General features: G+C 38.2%; 1 protein-coding gene across 6 annotated transcripts in view; it reads right to left on the bottom strand.

Moving 5' to 3' along the window:
- The window catches only part of LOC117409069 (huntingtin-like), a 74,252-nt gene extending 56,113 nt beyond the window's left edge, over positions 1–18,139 (bottom strand). For 2 of the 6 annotated variants that reach the window (XM_034014662.3, XM_034014664.3), the window contains exons 1-9: positions 17,716–18,139; positions 13,125–13,208; positions 11,805–11,925; positions 11,419–11,478; positions 9,264–9,343; positions 8,662–8,800; positions 2,435–2,576; positions 2,152–2,330; positions 1,396–1,600 (exon numbers count right to left, since the gene is read on the bottom strand). In XM_034014662.3, coding sequence (XP_033870553.3) covers positions 1,396–1,600; positions 2,152–2,330; positions 2,435–2,576; positions 8,662–8,800; positions 9,264–9,343; positions 11,419–11,478; positions 11,805–11,925; positions 13,125–13,208; positions 17,716–17,810 — 1,105 coding nt within the window. In that variant the 5' untranslated portion in view covers positions 17,811–18,139. Of the gene's footprint in view, positions 1–1,395; positions 1,601–2,151; positions 2,331–2,434; positions 2,577–8,661; positions 8,801–9,263; positions 9,344–11,418; positions 11,479–11,804; positions 11,939–13,124; positions 13,209–17,715 lie in introns of all 6 variants that reach the window. The other 4 variants (XM_059004978.1, XM_059004985.1, XM_034014660.3 and 1 more) reach the window with 3 other exon arrangements.
- Between the last annotated feature and the right edge of the window lie 437 nt (positions 18,140–18,576).

The following is an 18,576-nucleotide window of genomic DNA, read 5'->3' as shown; positions in this document are numbered from 1 at the left end:
CTTACTATTTTATGATGTTGAAATCAAGCAAGTGGTTCAGGGTTCTGTTTCTCCCATATCGAGTTACTAACATATTTCTGACATTAGAAGACTTTGAGTTTGTCTGGAGTATCCCAAGTACCAGGACCGAACAGCCATCCTCATTCCATTCAGAACACTGTATTGTATTGTATTGTTAAAACATGTAGCATGTTAAACATTTTTTACATTGTCACTTGATTTAAATGGGAGGGGGAGGAGGTTATCTAGGGCTACTGATTTTCCAAGATCGCAGAATCACGGACGGAATCGCGGAATTAGGCATTGGGAATGGAATTCTGCTTTGCAACTGCACCTTTAAAAAAAAAACTGCACAGTCGTTTACCGCTGTTATTCTCCTATAAAAAAAATAATGGATTGCTTTAAAAACTACACTACCCAGAAGCCCAGCGATAACGCTTGTATAAAACGTTTTTTTTATGTTTATTTGGCTAATTGGATAATGAGAAAACAGGAGGTTTTGTGGGCGTTACGCTGATGGACTGTCTGTCTCTGTTCCGGCGCTGCCTGTGTGCTGTGCGAGTCGAGTTGTTTAAAAAAAGCAACTAGATGTTTTGTGAGAGTTCTATTCTGTGGAATAATTTTGGAGTTTATTATCATAGATGATTTAGTTATAGCAAATCCGTTACTCCGTCACCAACACAAGGAAATGACACGGTGGTTGAGGTGAAATCTTTAGATTTTATAACTTATTATTTCTAATTTATCAAGAATTCCTTAATAATACTACGTACTCAGAGTGATTTTTAGTTTTTTTTTTTTTTTTTTTTTACTCGTGTTGCTATAAAATTGCTCTCTACTCTAGCTACTGTAGTAAGAACAGAAAATGGTGAAAATTGTAGATTCAACAATGAGTGGAACAATAAATACTTATTTATTTTACCAACTGTACCGAACGCCATCCTTTGAAGGAATATTTCTGAATACTCTACCATGTTTATTGCAATGATCGAGCAAGTATTATATGCAGTTTTTAAGTACTAAAAGGTAAAGCCTGTCTTAGATAACCTACCTTGGTTTTGTGTTAAAATGGTCTCCTAGACCAGATGGTCTTGTACATCAAAAGTTTAGAAGCTGTTGTAAAACAGGGGATCTACAGCAGATAGTCAATCACATGTTTAATTTGTAGTTACTAGCATTCATAAAGAGTGAGTAGCTTCAAATATCATTTTATTTCTTTTTTCACCATCGCACTGCATTTTTATAAATGTTTACAATATGTTGGTTCTACAGCTACTGTCTTTTTTGCGACTTAACCATCAGGTAACAGATAACCAGGCTGGAGGCAAAAATCTGTACCTAAAATCTTTTGAGAACTCATTCCCCTAGCTTTCCCAAACACCAAGTGTGTATTACCTATAAGTTCGAGGATGCTGCCGCTGCGGCCGCGGTTCTCAGCCTCCTCTCGGGAGATGCTGACCCGGGTCATGCTGCCCGCGGTGATGAGCGCGTGCAGGAGGTCAGAGGGCGGCGTGCGGAACGTCTGTTGCAGCAGCTCCAAGGCTGCCGTGACCACATTGTGATCGAGGTGCTGCGTGTAATGAAGGGTCAGCTCATACACCTGGGAAGAGAAGGGTCCAGAGGTTTATTAATCACACAATGTGTCATGGAGAGGTCCAATATCAACAAGGATGCCAACACCAGACTTAAACAGCATCACCAATATTGAGGTTTTCTTTTAGACCAACTAGCTGGAGAACAAATCGACAAAATGCATGGACATACAGTTATTTAATGAATTAATGGTGTATAATGAAAGTAGTTACTTTTTATACTGTTGACTTTACTATACTTAAGTCTTTCCGAACCAAGTAACTTGGCAAAAAGTCAACCCTACTACTGTATAAATAATTCAATTGTTTGTGCTCATTTTCATTAATGCCACATAACATTTTTAATAGAGTATAACGCGTTGATCAGCATTAACCAACAAACAATCTAATGCACAAAGGTGTCTCTCAACTCTAACATGGACCTCTTCCCATTGTATTTTTATGCATTTTAGGATGTTGATAAAGACGTCGATAAAACACCTGTGGCAAAAAAAAGACCTGCAGGATAATTATGGAGTTTAGATCTTTAAATGCAGACTCCACTTTTTTAGATCTTTACCTGGACGAGCTGCTCTTGGGTGGGGGAGACCTCAGCATCTTTGCGAGTGACCCCGAAGCTGCCTTTCAGACTGGTATCCTTCACCTGCTGCTGCAGTAAGGGCATCAAGTACCTCAGTGTGAGCAGGACCCCCAGGATGAGAGCGGTGGGATGCTCCTCCTCTACAGGAACCATCAAACCTACAGGGCAGAGGAACGAGTGTGCATTGCTTTACTAAGGCTGGTCTTTGCAATATGGATTTTGTAAGTGTGAATCACTGAGATGCCATTCGCTGTTAACCTACCTAAGAGTACACTCAGTAGCCAGCTGTAGAAATACTGAGTCCTGCGTGAGTGCTGGCAGATACTGGCGGCAGAGCTTGCGGCAGTGCGGCGGATAGTTGGAGAGCTGGACTTGAGATTTCCAACAAAAGTTTTCAGTAAAATCTAAAATAAATTAACAAAACGTGCACAATTTATAATTCTATACCTTTACACATTTATTTCAAACACTTGCTATATACAGTCTATATTATGTATGTATAGTTATTTGTTGCAGCCAGTTCTAGCCTCACATGCCCCCAAGACATCTACAAAGAGTTCACAGACCATACAGTATGCATCACCGGAGGTGGAGAGGTGGCTGTGTAGTACACAAAAAACAATTACTATACAGTCTTTTTTTGTGCTAATATAGGTTTAACACACATAAAATAAAACAGAAAATATAAATATGTTCTGGGAATGAATGGTTAAAGACATTGCAGATTATGTTACATCAATTCAGATTATGTTACATCAATTAGGATGCTGGCATACTGCCATATGATCTATAGGGCCCAGTAATTGGACTTACTATAGTAAAGAGTTGTTTTTCTTTTCCCTACACTAATGAATGAAACACCTGCTATGCAAAATGAAAAGGTTTTTTTTTTCTTAAGTGCTCTATATTAATTCCAGAATGGCAATTCTATCTAAAAGTTCTGCTTAGTCATGCTTTAGTAACTTTATTCCTGTATTCATAATATAATTTTAAGATCATGCAGCTATCACAGGTGTTAAATATATGATGACATTAAACATTTTCACTTTTGTCATGTCTATACTTTCAAGCAGGAATATTTTGTTATTATTATTTATTTCTTAGCAGACACCCTTATCCAGGGCGACTTACAATTGTTACAAGATATCACATTATTTTTACATACAATTACCCATGTATATAGTTGGGTTTTTACTGGAGCAATCTAAGTAAAGTACCAAGGGTACAGCAGCAGTGTCCCCCACCTGGGATCGAACCCACGACCCTCCGGTCAAGAGTCCACAACCCTAACCACTACTCCACACTGCTGCCCAAGATGCTGCAAAGATGCAACAAAATACTGCCTCCCCAGGTGAAATCAATGGAGAAGCCAGGCTTTTACTGCCCACGAGGCTCCTGTGTAATTCACTCGTCTAGGGAGGATACATCAGAGATAATTAAATTGCACTCCTCCAAAGGCTGCATTTAGTGCATGAGGTCATTCAGGCACCTTCAGCAGAGGCAGGGGAATATTCTCTTCCATTACACTGTGGTCCAGCCATTTGAGTATGGCTACATGGGGAGGCAAACATATTTATCATTCCCCATACAGTACATATTTAAAGAAGTTCACTAATAAATACATGCAAAGCCTGCCACAGGAATTTGTTTTAAAGATAAAAACCGAAAATACGGAACACTACATATTTGCTAATAGAAAACTATAGAGATTATACCCTGTGTTTTCTTGGGCAGTTTTGACAAAGTCCTGTATAAACGATTAATTCTCAAACTGAACGCAGTAGGGATTCAAGGAAATGTATGCATATGGATTAGGGAGTGGTTAACATGTAGAAAACAGAAAGTACTGATTAGAGGAGAAACCTCAAAATGGAGCGAGGTAACCAGTGGAGTACCACAGGGATCAGTATTAGGTCCTCTGCTATTCCTAATCTATAGTAATGATTTAGATTCTGGTATAGGAAGCAAACTTGTCAAATTTGCAGAGAACACAAAAATAGGAGGAGTGGCAAACACCGTTGCAGCAGCAAAGGTCATTCAAAATGATCTAGACAGCATTCAGAACTGGGCAGACACATGGCAAATTACATTTAATAGAGAAAAGTGTAAGGTACTGCACGCAGGCAATAAAAATGTGTTCTAGGATGTACCTAATGTTCTGGTAAGCAATGTGTGCACAACAATCCATCCTCAACAATAATAATAATAATAATAATAATAATAATAAATAATAATGTGAACTAACAATTTATCAAGTACAGTACTGCAGAAAGGACGAGATTACACAGAATTAAATTGAATTGTGACAGAACGGGCTTAAAATTGCAAGGCAACTTACAGAGACTAAGTCTCTGCGTCTTACAGTTGCGCAGACACTGCAGACTGAACAACTCATTTGACCACGTTCATTATTAAACTCCAGCCATGGGTAAATCTTCAGCCAGTTTGCCTGGAAATCGATCTTTTTTTAACTTTCCCTTCACCGACATCGCTAATAGTGCTGTTGTATCACTAAGGCTGTATCTAAGCCTCTAGTCTAATCTATATATTAGTCACTGGTGTGTGACCAAGTTTAGTAAACATACCGAGTATTTATTTTTGCCAAATTACACTTCATTATGAAAGTGTATGTGTTTTTAAATTGGATTTTTTTATACCATTTGATTTTTACGACTCTCTGTATTTCTTTGTTGTTTTATGAATGAGTATAAAATCATCTTCGTGTCCTTGGATTGGATTTATATTTTGCCTTTTTGTCCCCTAGAACTGCCTTGGTGCCCCCGAATTTTCACGCCCAACGAAGGCAACATTGCCTTGCCCTTCATCACCTTAACTTCATGGTGAAGGTCTCATTGGTCGCAGGTCAAGGAAAAAGCCACACATGTGAATCAAAATATATATAGATATATTGGTGTTTTGATTCACATTTGTTTTCATACGGTCACAAGAAGCAAAGCCTTTATCTACTCACATCATTCTCCACATCAAGTAATAGGACGCTTCTATCCAAGCTTCTCTGCATTAAACCGTCTGCCCAAATGTTGATTAGAACAAATGTTTCTACATCCCCAGACGTGCCAACATTTGAAAATGAAAACAGCAAACTCATTTTCCAACTGATATCTAATTTGTCATATGACAACAGGTCAAATCTTACAAAATACAGCACAGATGCAAATTTGGCACTTGTTCTCTGACTAATGTCAGCCACTTCTGCATGTTTCAAAACCTCATCATGCACTGGCTATTCTCTGGCAATATAAGTACTTGCCTCTGCATAGTATTTTCTGACAGAATCAAAGAAGACATTGGCCTCATCCCTTCCTAATTTTCTACTCTCCCTGGATTCCTCTAAATATTGCCTTGTTTACACACCATTACTAGATCATCTCTGTCCTTTTGGTTTGCTCTAACTTTTACATCTACATCGTATGCGGATCTGCTGCCAGTGATTACTGATGGCTTGATAAACTTGCTGAGAAGGACTAAATGCAAGGAATCTAGTTCCTGCTTGAGAATATGAATAGAAGATTATAATCAGAGGCATAATCATGTCCTAATTCAATTAACTACGACAATTTTCCAAATGTCCTTAACACCAAGTCAACATAATTTAAAATGCTTAGACAAATTTAAATAGTAGTTACACATACTTTTGGTGGTTCTGCCACTGTAAACGGTTGCTAGCTTGGCATCTTTTTAGTTGGTGTCTCACTAAACCTAGTTCTGAACTACCTTGCTCTAACCTACTAGAAAAAAATACATACAAAACATGAATCAACAAACTTGGGTTTCACACTGCATGTGTCAAGGGACATTTCTATTGACATCATAGCTAAGCCTAAACTAAATTAGTCCACATTAGGTCACATATTATAAGTTTTACTGTTTAATATATTTGAGGTTGATGATTTCTGAAAGAGGTATAAATGAAAATGTATATTTAAAGAATTGCATACCAATCAATCAATAACAATAACAAACAAAGTCAATAACTACAGTTTTCTTATCTTTAGGGTGGATTTATGCTCAATAAATTTAGATGCCTTTTTAAAATAAAGAGAACATATAAAAAAAAAAAAAAAACAGTTACAACTACTTGTGGTAGGTTATGGCAACAATTGCTAGCCTGTTGTTTTTTTAGCTGTGGTTGGTGTCTCACTACACGTGGCTTCCTGAACTATCTTGCCTGGACCTAACAGAAGAAAAAAAACAACGTTCTGAAGTGAAACTAGCTGGGGTGGAGGAGTCGTTTTAAAACCGATGTGTGAAAGTATCGGATAGCTACCTTTGTTTACATTGCAGAACTCCACGAGTGCAGGCCATTGCTGCAGTAATCTATCAATGCATGAGCCTAAACTCAGCCACCTTAAATACAAATTACAATTGCTGTTGCTGGTATAAGAATGAAACAACTGAATACAGTTTTTAAAAACAATGATTTAAAGATTGATCAAATTCTATTAATATGAATGGTTTTTAGCTTAAACTAAGTACGGTATAAAACCATACAATTTATATTATGACATCATCTGTCAATTATTATATTATACAGGATTTATTTGCTAAAAAAACAAAAAATCGAATATGTTAATGCACAAACCTAGTGTTCACATGTTTCAGTATCTTCCTTGTCTCAGTACCACAAAGATCTTGGCATCGTTTGAGCTGTTTCTGGCGTTTACCAGTTTTGTCTAAGTGATAGTATATGTGAATGAGTAGCTCATCGACTCTTGCTAGCAACATTTTTTAAGCTGACTGTGCTGCTATGTGAATTAAATGGCAAGAGCAGCCCTGAATGTGGATCGCGTTGTTCTCTTTCTTTACGTAGGCAGCTACTCCTTTATGTGCACCCATCATAACATAAGCATTGTCTGCTCCAAACGCTATGCAATTTTTCCATGGTATGTTAAATGACTGCAACACAGTGTTTACAGTCTTGAAGATGTTTTCTCCTGTTGCTGATATGTGATTGCATGATGGTAAAGCAAGAAGTTCGGTCACGACTCTGCCTGTCTCTGTACTGAAATACCTTACAACAACAGGGTACAACTGTGTCTCCGTATCACTGCTGCCGTCAGTTGCAAGTGCGAAAACATTTGTTTTCATGACTGAGGCCAGATCAGTAGATGCTAAGGTTTCAATGATAGCAGTAGTTTTTGTTCTTGCACTCCCATATCTAGATGCTATTTTGCAGTCAGGAAAGGCAGCTTTCAACAGTGGACCTACGTGACCAGCGATAGGCAAGTTGTGCTCTAAAATAAAATTGGTGAAAAGGGTCTCTGCTTTCAGAACATCGGTTTCGCTGTCTGGTCTAAAAATCAAGTCGATCGACCTGTTATCTTGGGCTGCCCTTGCATTTCTTTCGTGTTTCATGGTTTTTACATGGTCATTGTTGTTTATTCCACTGTGTATGAAGAGCAAATCACATCTACAATACCCGCAGTAAGCATGAAACTCTGATATTTTACTTTTGCTTAATAAAGGAAAACTTTCTTGTGTACTCATCCTTGAATTTTTGAGTGTTTGGTCTTTTTGGAAGTTGCTGCCATTGTTCAGAGGCGTGCAATAATTTGTGCAGTTCGAATCAATGCTGTGAATCGGAGAGACAGGCAGTAGCTGCAAGTACTGTATTTTGTGATCTTCAACCCACCTCCTCTGACTTCTGATTCGACGCATTAACTAAACTAAATCACGTGTTCAGTAACGTCACTGTAACACACAGGGACAGCCCCTCCACCCTTCCATCCAGCATAGTAAGGGAGAAGGAAAGAAAACAAGAAACGTATTTTTAAGGAGGCTGTGTGGTCCAGTGGTTAAAGAAATGGGCTTGTAGCCAGGAGGTCCCCGGTTCAAATCCCACCTCAGCCACTGACTCATTGTGTGACCCTGAGCAAATCTCTTAACCTCCTTGTGCTCCGTCTTTCGGGTGAGACGTAATTGTAAGTGACTCTGCAGCTGATGCATAGTTCACACACCCTAGTCTCTGTAAGTCGACTTGGGTAAAGGCGTCTGCTAAATAAACAAATAATAACTAAAAAAACGTAGTATTAACACCTTTGCCTGTAGCACCGTAGTAGAGGGTCAAAAACCGCAACTGCTACGGCTAAACCCTAGCAGTTGACACCTCTGCATCCCTGCTGCAATCTCGCTCATGCTGTGTCTCAAATCAACACAAACATGGCTAAACAGAATAAACAGAAATGTTCCTTGCGGAAGTGAAACCGTCACGCAGACGTGGCTGTTTGTTATTGCGTTGGCTCATGAACAGCCATCATTCATTTTGTCTTGCTCAACCCGGGTCATAGCGTGTCAACCCACGTCCTGAGGTGGGCTGCTGGGACCGAGGTTAACCCAGGTACGACCCAGGTACATAGTTTCACACTAGCGGGATTGTGACCTGGGTAGCCAGGACCCAGGTCCAGACCCAGGTAGGAGTGCCAGTGTGAAAGGAGCTTATGTGTGAACAGTAATTGAGGTCATGGCTACCTTGATTTCACCATCGTGGGCAAAGTTCCCCAGCGCTGCCATGATCTTTGGGATGGCTGCTGCCAGTGTCTCCTGCACTGTTTCCTCCGGTCGCTTGCTGATGCGTGTTAGACAGGGCAGCAGATTGACCAGATACGGCCTGATTTTCAAAAGGAAGACAGCAGTGTTACTGATAGGGTATTGTAAACTTAGCAAGAAAAATATATGCTATACCAACATCATCACCTTCATGTTCATGTTCTAATGAAAAAAGTGACACACAGACAGATAGAAAAAATACCCCTGACTTGTGCTAAATAATGTCCTTGGCACATTTTATCACAATTAGATAATGGGCTCTCCAAGTAATATATCTGAAATGGTTAGGACAGTGCTCATCCTTGATGGCCCTTTAACTTGAAATAAAGTTGGATGATCATGAATCTGTTCAACAGTGTAGACGGGTGCGTTTAGACAGTAGTCTAGAACATTTTCATACATTATTTTATTTATAAAAAAAGCTCTGTGAATAGAAACGGAACCTATATCTGTGTAGGGTGTGCATTACACATTGTCTTTGACATCAATAGCCTGAGAATAATAAAATACTCTGTAAAGATTACCTGCATTTCTGTGGGCGTATAAGATGAGAAAGCTCTGCAAACCTCCACAGTGCGGCTCTCAGGCTCCTTGAAGCACCGTTCTGCATACAAAAAATAAAGGCTTGTGTCTGTTGTTTCGTTTAATGAAAAACCAGTAGGATTCCCCAAATCATAAATCTGAAGATCACTGACCAAATGTGATAAATATACATTTATCTACAAACCACCACATACACCAAGACAACAAAGACAAGGTGTACTAAGCCTTCCTTACTTTTTCTTAAAAAAAGAAACTTTTAGCAAAAAATAAAAATAAAAAATACCCCAAAAACTTTAAATAAATAAAATATCAGCCAGGCAACAAAGCTTGGTGTTGATGTGCTGATGTACTGTAGGTAACTGGCTCTAATACAGGTTTAACAGAGATGACTAAATGAAGAGCATTAGGGACCTGGCAGGTGTTTAAATAGTTTTAATTTAAGAACTAAAGTTTCACCTGGAGAGTGAAATTGTCCTGTCCATAACCAATCAGCAGCTTCCCCTACTGACTGACATGCTTCCAGTCAGTAACCAGCTTTGACTCGGAAGACATCGCTGAGGTGGAATAACCCAGGAAGTGCAAGTGCAAACGGATAACTAGGGCTTCTGATTTTCGGTTTTAACCAATAAAACACCCCCGATACAAAAAAAATGAAAATCGATGGATAGCCAATAAACACCGGAAAAACTGTGGAAATGGTTAATCAATTCACGTTGACTTTACCCTTTTCCCATTAAAAAATAAAACCCATTACAAAAATAACAATACCAATACGTTCTTAATACTTTAAACCCACCGCAACTACTGAGTGACAGCACATTCCTACATTTCTATTGGAGACTCCGCTTGCGAGATTTAAAACGAGATTACAATCAGGAATGGAGGCTTGTTTGCAGGATTTAAAGCTGTATTACAGTTAAAATACAGAGGACTTAAAACAGAATTGTGGCGAAATGTACAAAAATGCCCACACACAAAAACCCCATAAGAATGTGCCCATGACCATAGGGATTTCGTTGTGGAACGCAGCAAAGGAAAGAAGGTACAATTTAAGTGTGCAAGTACTGTCGAGTTACTACTGTACATATTTTGACAGAAAAAAACGCTCAAGCATTTTGGAAAGTAACCGAAAATACTAATTTCATACAGTACATCAAAAACAAAAGCCTCAAAAAAAAAAAAAGATTTACATAAATTGAAAATAGCTAAAAAATATGCACCGAAATATACAATTAATAAAAACTGAAAAACAGAAGCCCTACATATAACCTAAGAATAAGGCTTAAAAATTGAGAGCTTCTTTTTCAAGACTGCACTTTGGAGAAAAATGGCTCAGATTTATGGAATTATTTTGTTTGCTACAATCACTTTAAGGACATGGTTTGAACAAAGTCCTGGACGGGAAGTGCCTAATTTATGAGGGGGCACTGCGCTGTTGGAGGGATCTGCTTTCAGATGAGACATCAAATTACAGCTCTGTCTGTGGATGGACATAAACAGCTCCATGGCACTTAAAAATGGCCAAGGGAGTTAAACTTGGGTGTCTTGGATAAAAATCATACATTTTAGTTAAATCCCCACTAACTTAAATGAGTATGGGACATCCTCAGCATCTTTGTGGTTCTATCCTGACTGGTATACCAAGTACGTATTTCTTTTGCATAAATGTTCTGTCTATGAAATTCAATTTAGTACAAAGAAGGGTACTGTATATGCTCATAATATTCTATGATGGGTTTTCTAACCACGAGCCAACCTTATTTGAATCTTTACAACAGCTACATTATTAACTTGTTATTAACACAGTCTGTCTTCAAGCAATTAACTTTCGATCCATGTCCTGTCAAGAAAGCATGATTTTTAATAAACCTGAAATGACTTCATGCGTCAGACTTTGCGAGGCGGTGAGGACTTCACATGATGTACTGCACCAGTACATGGATCACTAACAGCAGTCTGCAGTGGCTGAGTCATAGAGAGGTTGACTGTGCTTTCTTGAGGAATTTTAAGCCTTTTCATAAGAGCAGTCTTTAATGTTTTTTCATGGCTTTGTATTTACAAAGAAACATTTTCTGACATCTGGAATCAAAATACATCTACTATAAATAAGAAACATGTACATAAATACATATTTACCTTTTTTATCTCTTTATATAATTCCAGTTGTAATCGTGGAAGGTTGGAATCCATGAGGGCCTACATCAAAATCAAGGCAGAATGTGTTACTGTAGGAAAGATAATGGTCAAAAACACTTCTAACTGCATTTAATAGATACTGTAAGTTCTACAGCACAGCAGACAGTGAACAAGGACCTTTCCAATCCTAAATTTGTTAACAGTACTTTAATCCTCCATTCGTCTACTACAGTATTGCTCCCCAAATAAAAAATAAATAAATAAATAAATAAAAAAAACGCCAGAAAACAAACGTCACCAAAGGGGCTGAACATTTATGCTGCTTATTTAAGGTGTCAATGTCATTCATGTTGATACAAGATGCATACTGTAGTTATTGGTCTTACTTTAATGATTTTGTTAAGGCATTCGTCAGCTACCATCCTGACGTCCGATTCCCCATCATCACTGCACAGCAGGAACATCTCCATGGCGATGCCAAGCAGTTTCTGGAATTCCGGCGAGTTTCTGATCCCAAGACAATACGAAACCAAAAGAAAAGTCGACATGGTCACCCTCAATGTCACCATGCTATAAATCGCACTTCCATCACTGAGGAGGATCTCACTCTACAATGTTTTCACCTTCATTAATCACAGCTGTTAACATATCAGGAGGTGCCAAGAAGCCGTCTCTTTGCCAACAGCTTTCTAAATACATCCGGCATCGTATATACTGAATGTTACTATACGGCATGTTGCAGGCTGACTAAACCTCTAATTACAGTATGATATATAAACCACACCTGATTGAGAAAAAGCTGCTAAAGGACAGCTGTCTAACCACATGGTGTCCTATGGTGGTAAAAGTACTTATTTTGATTACCTTTGAAAAAAACAATTGGCCATGTAGGGAAGGGCCTAGACAAATAATATCAATTTCAATTTAAATCACGTTTCAAGATCTTTAACAAAAAAAGAAGAAAAAAAAAACGTACTGATGCAAGCAGCAAGTAATGCCCATTGGTCTACTTATTATCCAAGATTTTATTATTTACACAGACATCTACAATAGGGAATCAGAAGGAGCCACAGCATGTAATGAAGTATGGTAAAACTGCTAGGGTAAAGGAACAGACAATGCATCAGCTTGAATCTCAGCTGACTGTAATTTATTCTGGTATTGAAGTGTATAGACTTAAAGAGTAAGTAAATGTAAAAAGTTGTCAGGATGCTAAGAATTAAAAGAAAAAGCAGATTATTGCAACAGTTGTAGCAACACGTGGGGGTGTATAACGCTATATTTTTCGGAACCCCGCTACTTACTCTTTAAGAGGTGGGGTCGGTCTGCAATAAATTGGTTCAGCAAATGCAGTCATTAAAATGTACTGTAATAGGCAACATATGTTTATAAATAATGTACTTTGGGTACCTAGAACATTATTCAAATTTTAAATTGTAGATTTGAATAGCACTATTGGCTATAACTAAATACAAATTTCAATACAAAGATGTAAACCTAGGTTAGCACTGGACACATCACCTTCTGTGTCCAGTAGCACACAGCTTGGTTATATTACAATGCAGATTTAGTATTCATTTAAAATGTGGCACTGTACATCATTACACATTAGTCCCAATGACTTCCTCCGTCTCTACAATTCATAAAGATGTCTAAAAGCATATTTATTGAAAAATGTTAATACAGTATTAAAAAAGCATTCTCACCTCAGAGACTGTGCAACAATATTTTCACATATAGTGAGACAATGAGTCACTCTGTCTTTTTTGGTCGTGGAAGGATCCTTCTTCCTAATAGAAGAGAACAGAACACAAACAAAGACGTGGAATCAAACACATTTTTAGAAACAAACAGTCAGAACATTCAACCAACAAAAGTTCCATTTGAATAATTTCTCCCTTATGATACTAGGACAAGAGGATTAAACATATATATAATACTGTGCACACACACACAAATTATGATACTGTACCAAGAAAAAACAATGCAATTAAGTCTTCTGACAGCTCAACAGATTGAGCTGCTTTGCAGAAGAAAACTTGTGATGACTGAAGCCAGTTTTTGGTTTGATGCAGTATTTATAGGACAGCAGGGACTGTTCTAGTCATTCCCTGCCACAGCTACAAATTCAAAATGAGTTATCAGTAACATTAAATACACCTGTGTTCACATGTATTACAAAGATTATTTTTTTTTTTTAGTTTTCTGTACTGATTGGGGTACATGTACTGAGATGGGCCAGTCGCAATGCAAACATACCGCAATTTGCATTTTCGTTGCGATAATTCGCAAAGTATGCATTTTGTCGTATGTACCAGGGGTGTGCAATTTTTGAAAAAAAATTCTTGTCCAAGGGACAAAATGCTAGAAAAATCTACTTGCCCCCTCCCACTCGCACACACACACAAAAAAGTAGCATATAGGTAACATGCAAGATTTTGGTTTTATTTAACAGTGAACACAATCAATCAATTAGTGATTAACAGGGGCGGATCTAGCCTTGTAGCTTGACTGGTTCACTAAATTCATCAAGATACACAAAAGATTCCCTGTGACCCCACCTCACCTCAACACATGTATAACATACTTTAAGCAAATGTTTCTTTCAGTGCAGTTTGGAACACATTTGCTAGTAAATGTAAGTAACATTCTAAGAGTACAACTATAATAAGCAATATTTGGGAGTTAATCAAATATAAAAATAGCTTCTGCCTGTTTTTTTCCCCACTCTTTCTCTATAAGCTGTATCCAACTCCTGATGTACAAGTGTTTTAGTTTGTTGCATCAAAATCACTGCTAACTATTACTGCTGCTTCATGGAATTCTGATTTTTCTTGACGTTCTTTCAGTTCTGTAACAGCTGAACCCCAGATTTTTAAAGGACTTGTGTATAACCGGTCATGTACTGATGCATTTGTGATCCAAGTTCAGGAGTTTGAATATGGAATCTTATTTTTTTTTTTCCAGCATTACATAATCACATAATATATATAGCATTTTCTTCAGCCTTATATCAAAGAGCCCCTACATTGCACAGTTCATAACTGCCGCTATAGTGAGTTAAGTTTGATTTGGTCTCTGTTTTTAATATGCTCACAGTTTGCTAAATGTAACTGCACCTAGCAGGTGGCCTGATTGAAGTGTTTAATAAACATTGTAATACTGTAGGACTAAATAACACTGAGGGGTAGATGCACAAACATGTTGTGGCTGTTGCAAACGAGTCGGAAGTCTAGGATGAAATGTACTAAACAAGCGCAATGCTGTTAGAGACTTTTTAGGGAATTCTTTTCGGCAGCAGTTTTTCTTTGCAGTTCAGCCTTACATGAATATGTAATTATGGGCATTCCTGCATAAATTCACACAAATGGGGTGGAGATAGTGCAAATGAGGGTTCTCAAATCTATTCCTTTCATTATTTATTCGAAAAAATACGACTCTTGCAATGCTAGAGATCTCGCTAAGATGACGCAACAAATATTTAAATTAGTATATTGTCTCTTAGTACATACGACAAAATGTAAACTTGCGAATTGTCACAATGAAAATGCAAATTATGGTATGTTTGCGCTGCGACTTGCCCATTTTAGTACATCTACCCCACAGTGTACAATGTACAAAATACAGCATTAGGAAACCAGAAATAAATGTAAAAACAAGAGCAACAGACATCTGCAGGTTCCCCAAGATGCAGACATTGAAGTAAACATCTGTCTCTTCACAAGCTTTTATTGTTTGAGTCATGGATAGGATTTAAAAGGGTATACTGTAATTACTGCATTGATGCATTACTGCAATTAGCTTTTCTTTCGTTAGAAATTCTGGCAGAAAAGCCGATCCATGTTGCTTTAAAATAGGATACGGTCAAGATTGCTGACATTTAACCATCAAAATATTTCTTTGATAAAATACTTTTAGATTTTCCAAACCATGTTTTTTATTGTATAGGCTAATTTACTTGATTTATCTTCAATATTGGTGTTTTTTTTTTTTATTTAAGTAAGGTACTTTACATAGTTTAACAGGGGACTACAAAACAACACAAGATGGATATCTACAGTAGCACAACTCCCTATTTCTGCAATCAATGGTCTGGCACACACAATTCTAAACATAAAACACACCACTACTGTATGTGCATCTACTTGTACTGTGCATACAAGTTACAAACTCACCTGCAGGACCATGAGTAATCAAGCTACTATCTATATTACTCAACAGTACATATTTGAACTTGACGCCCATTTCGTGAACTTTAGTGTAATATTTAACTTTCTGAATTACAGTTGCAGAGAGAACCTGTCGTTTTGCTTGTACAGTATCAGGCAATGCGATGCTGTTACCCAGGAGCCTATTTGTGTTTTTATATATAATCATGTAAATAAACTACAAATTGAGATATCAGAAGCGAATTTTCACAGGTCTTCACCACATCTGCACTGTCCCATTGCAGAACATGGCAGATATGACATATTTTTTTCTAAAATATTGTTCTTGGAAATTCAAATAAACTAAGTATGTACTTAACTGTGTTTTTGTACATTTATCCAGTTAGTTTTACTAGTCCTGACAGAGTTGCACGGAAAGCCTCACTTTGCAAGGCTAGAGAGGACTTTTATTCCTGAAATGCCCGATAAGCAACATTCCTTAAATGTCTATAAGGCCCAAGAAAAAAAATAAAACAAGCAGAAAAAAAACAGTAGATAGGAAACTAAGTATTACATACTGGCCTGCTCATCTGCCTCACTGAAACATGGTAGCCACTGCTTGCTAAAGAAGGAACATCCATGCAGAATGCCCTTAATTTTAATACCTGTGTAGATGTGACCCAGTGTAACTGCCAGACTATAGCAACATCTAATTGTGATAGAGCTCTGTTCTTGGCTGCTCAAAACATCAAACATCATAATTTACTGTGGGGGTTAAAAAAAATTAATGAATAAATATATATATATATAATCACATGCAATACATAATGTGTATTACATGCATACAGTCATAAATGACAAAGGAAACTGCAATGGCTCCTAAATATGTGTGTTTAATTACTAGGTTAAGGAACAACCAATGCAACAAGACCAAAAAAAAAAAAAAAACAGCTGGTATGCAGTTGAACTTATACAGAAATATGTTTTTAATTGTGCTCAGAACACCACAAACCACTGTCACTCTACCATGAATACCAATGACGTGCTGCGTAGGACGTTCGGCAAACACAGGTGTCAGTGAACTGTCAATTCAAAAACTCCGTCACAGCTGAGGGTACCAGCACAGTCCCGTACAGCTCCGACATGCAGCAAATACCTTCTGAGTTTGACCTCTGTGACAATCGGTTTAGCAACAATTAAACTGTGAAATAATCCCCGCAGGTCACTGGGTTTTATAGTCTGTAAGCAAGCCTCTGTCTGTGCAACTATAAATCATAATTTCAACTCCTAATAGTAACAAAACAGGGTCTGACAGCAAGGGTCCATCAATTACAAGACTACTGTACAAAATGTTTATGGAGGTTTTCAAAGTTGATATTTAACTAACATTATTATTATTATTTATTTCTTAGCAGACACCCTTATCCAGGGCGACTTACAATTGTTACAAGATATCACATTATACATTATTTCACATTGTACAGATATCACATTATTTTACATACAATTACCCATTTTTACAGTTGGGTTTTTACTGGAGCAATCTAGGTAAAGTACCTTGCTCAAGGGTACAACAGCAGTGTCCCCCACTGGGGATTGAACCCACAACCCTCCGGTCAAGAGTCCAGAGCCCTAACCACTACTCCACACTGCTGCCCATGCATTCCCAGAATATACAACACAATTAAAAATGACTTCACTATACTGTATTTGTTAAGAGAACTAGAAAAACAAATGTGTGCGCATTACTATTGTCAGTCAGTGGCCTTGTTCTGTCGTTGTCAAAGTGGGCACACCTGGGACTGCTGCTGTGTACTGGCATGGCCTAAGAATGTGTACTGCTTCAACTCCCAGGACCAAAAATATAAACACAGTCAGAGTGTCCATGTACAACTAATTACTTTCCACATTCATCTAAAATAAAATACACTTGCAGTGACTTCACCAGTAAGTAATTAATAACATTATCGACACACACAACCTAACATAATGCGTTATTTAGCGAATTATTCATGCATCCTTATTCCAGACAGGTGCACGACCGCAGCAGTCGCTGGGTATGGCAATAATACTAGGGGAAATGTGTAAAACATTACTTCATGCCAGCGTCAACGCCAGATTTACGAATAACAAACCCTACTATACTTACTGTTTCTGGACTAGCTCTTCAGCTGTCGGTGGTCCCTGCTGTTGGAATGACTTGAGAGACTCGAAGGCCCTCATCAGTTTCTCCATGGTGGCCATTTTAACAAGAATACTATTTACAAATAACACCACAAAAGCGGTTCAAAGCGCAAAAAAAACCATGGGGCGTGCGCAGTAAAACCCGTGACAGCGACAACTCCACGATTCCGCGCCTGCCAGCAGGTATTTATTTTGATGTTTTTAACAATGTGTTTTAAATGAATGGGACCTAGGTGCTGCTACATCCAATAAGCCACCTTTGATGCATCCCGTCAGCCTCCCCTGCCAGCGAGGAAGTGTGTACTCTGACAGCTTGGGGGAACGACCAGACACCGGGAGCATGTCTGACCATTCACCGATAGTCTTGCTCTTGATTGAGAGGCTCACTGACCAAACGGATTATGCGTTGGGTCTTTACAGCGGAAAAAGAGGCGGTGCAGCTTTACTTTAACAAAGCAGCAGCCTCCATAGCCAGTGGAATCTGTTGTGTACGGGGATCATATGATCTGGATGTGGAAGAGAAACGTGTTGGTCATCAGTGTGCTCAATGCAGTAAACGCCTGAGGTTTACTGCGACTGCGAGAACTAATCCTGGGGTGGGACTTTCGAAAACTGTCCAAGAAGCGGCGCGCCATACTTCATATACGCTTCTGTTTTGCTTCGTATGATTTATACTATGGTTTCTTCATTTGTGTAATGTGCTGATAAGTTTCTCATGACGAAATATAAAGTGTTACTACGAGGATTCGTGATATTGAACGCTGTTTTTTTTTATTTATTGGATTTTTTTTTTTTTTTGGGGGGGGGGGGGGGGCAGTATTTTATA

Source organism: Acipenser ruthenus, chromosome 2 (assembly GCF_902713425.1).
Source record: "Acipenser ruthenus chromosome 2, fAciRut3.2 maternal haplotype, whole genome shotgun sequence".
In the NCBI taxonomy this organism is placed as follows: Eukaryota; Metazoa; Chordata; class Actinopteri; order Acipenseriformes; family Acipenseridae; genus Acipenser; species Acipenser ruthenus.
The sequence above is the reverse complement of the archived record's forward strand: the minus strand, read 5'-3'. Positions and strand labels throughout refer to the sequence as shown.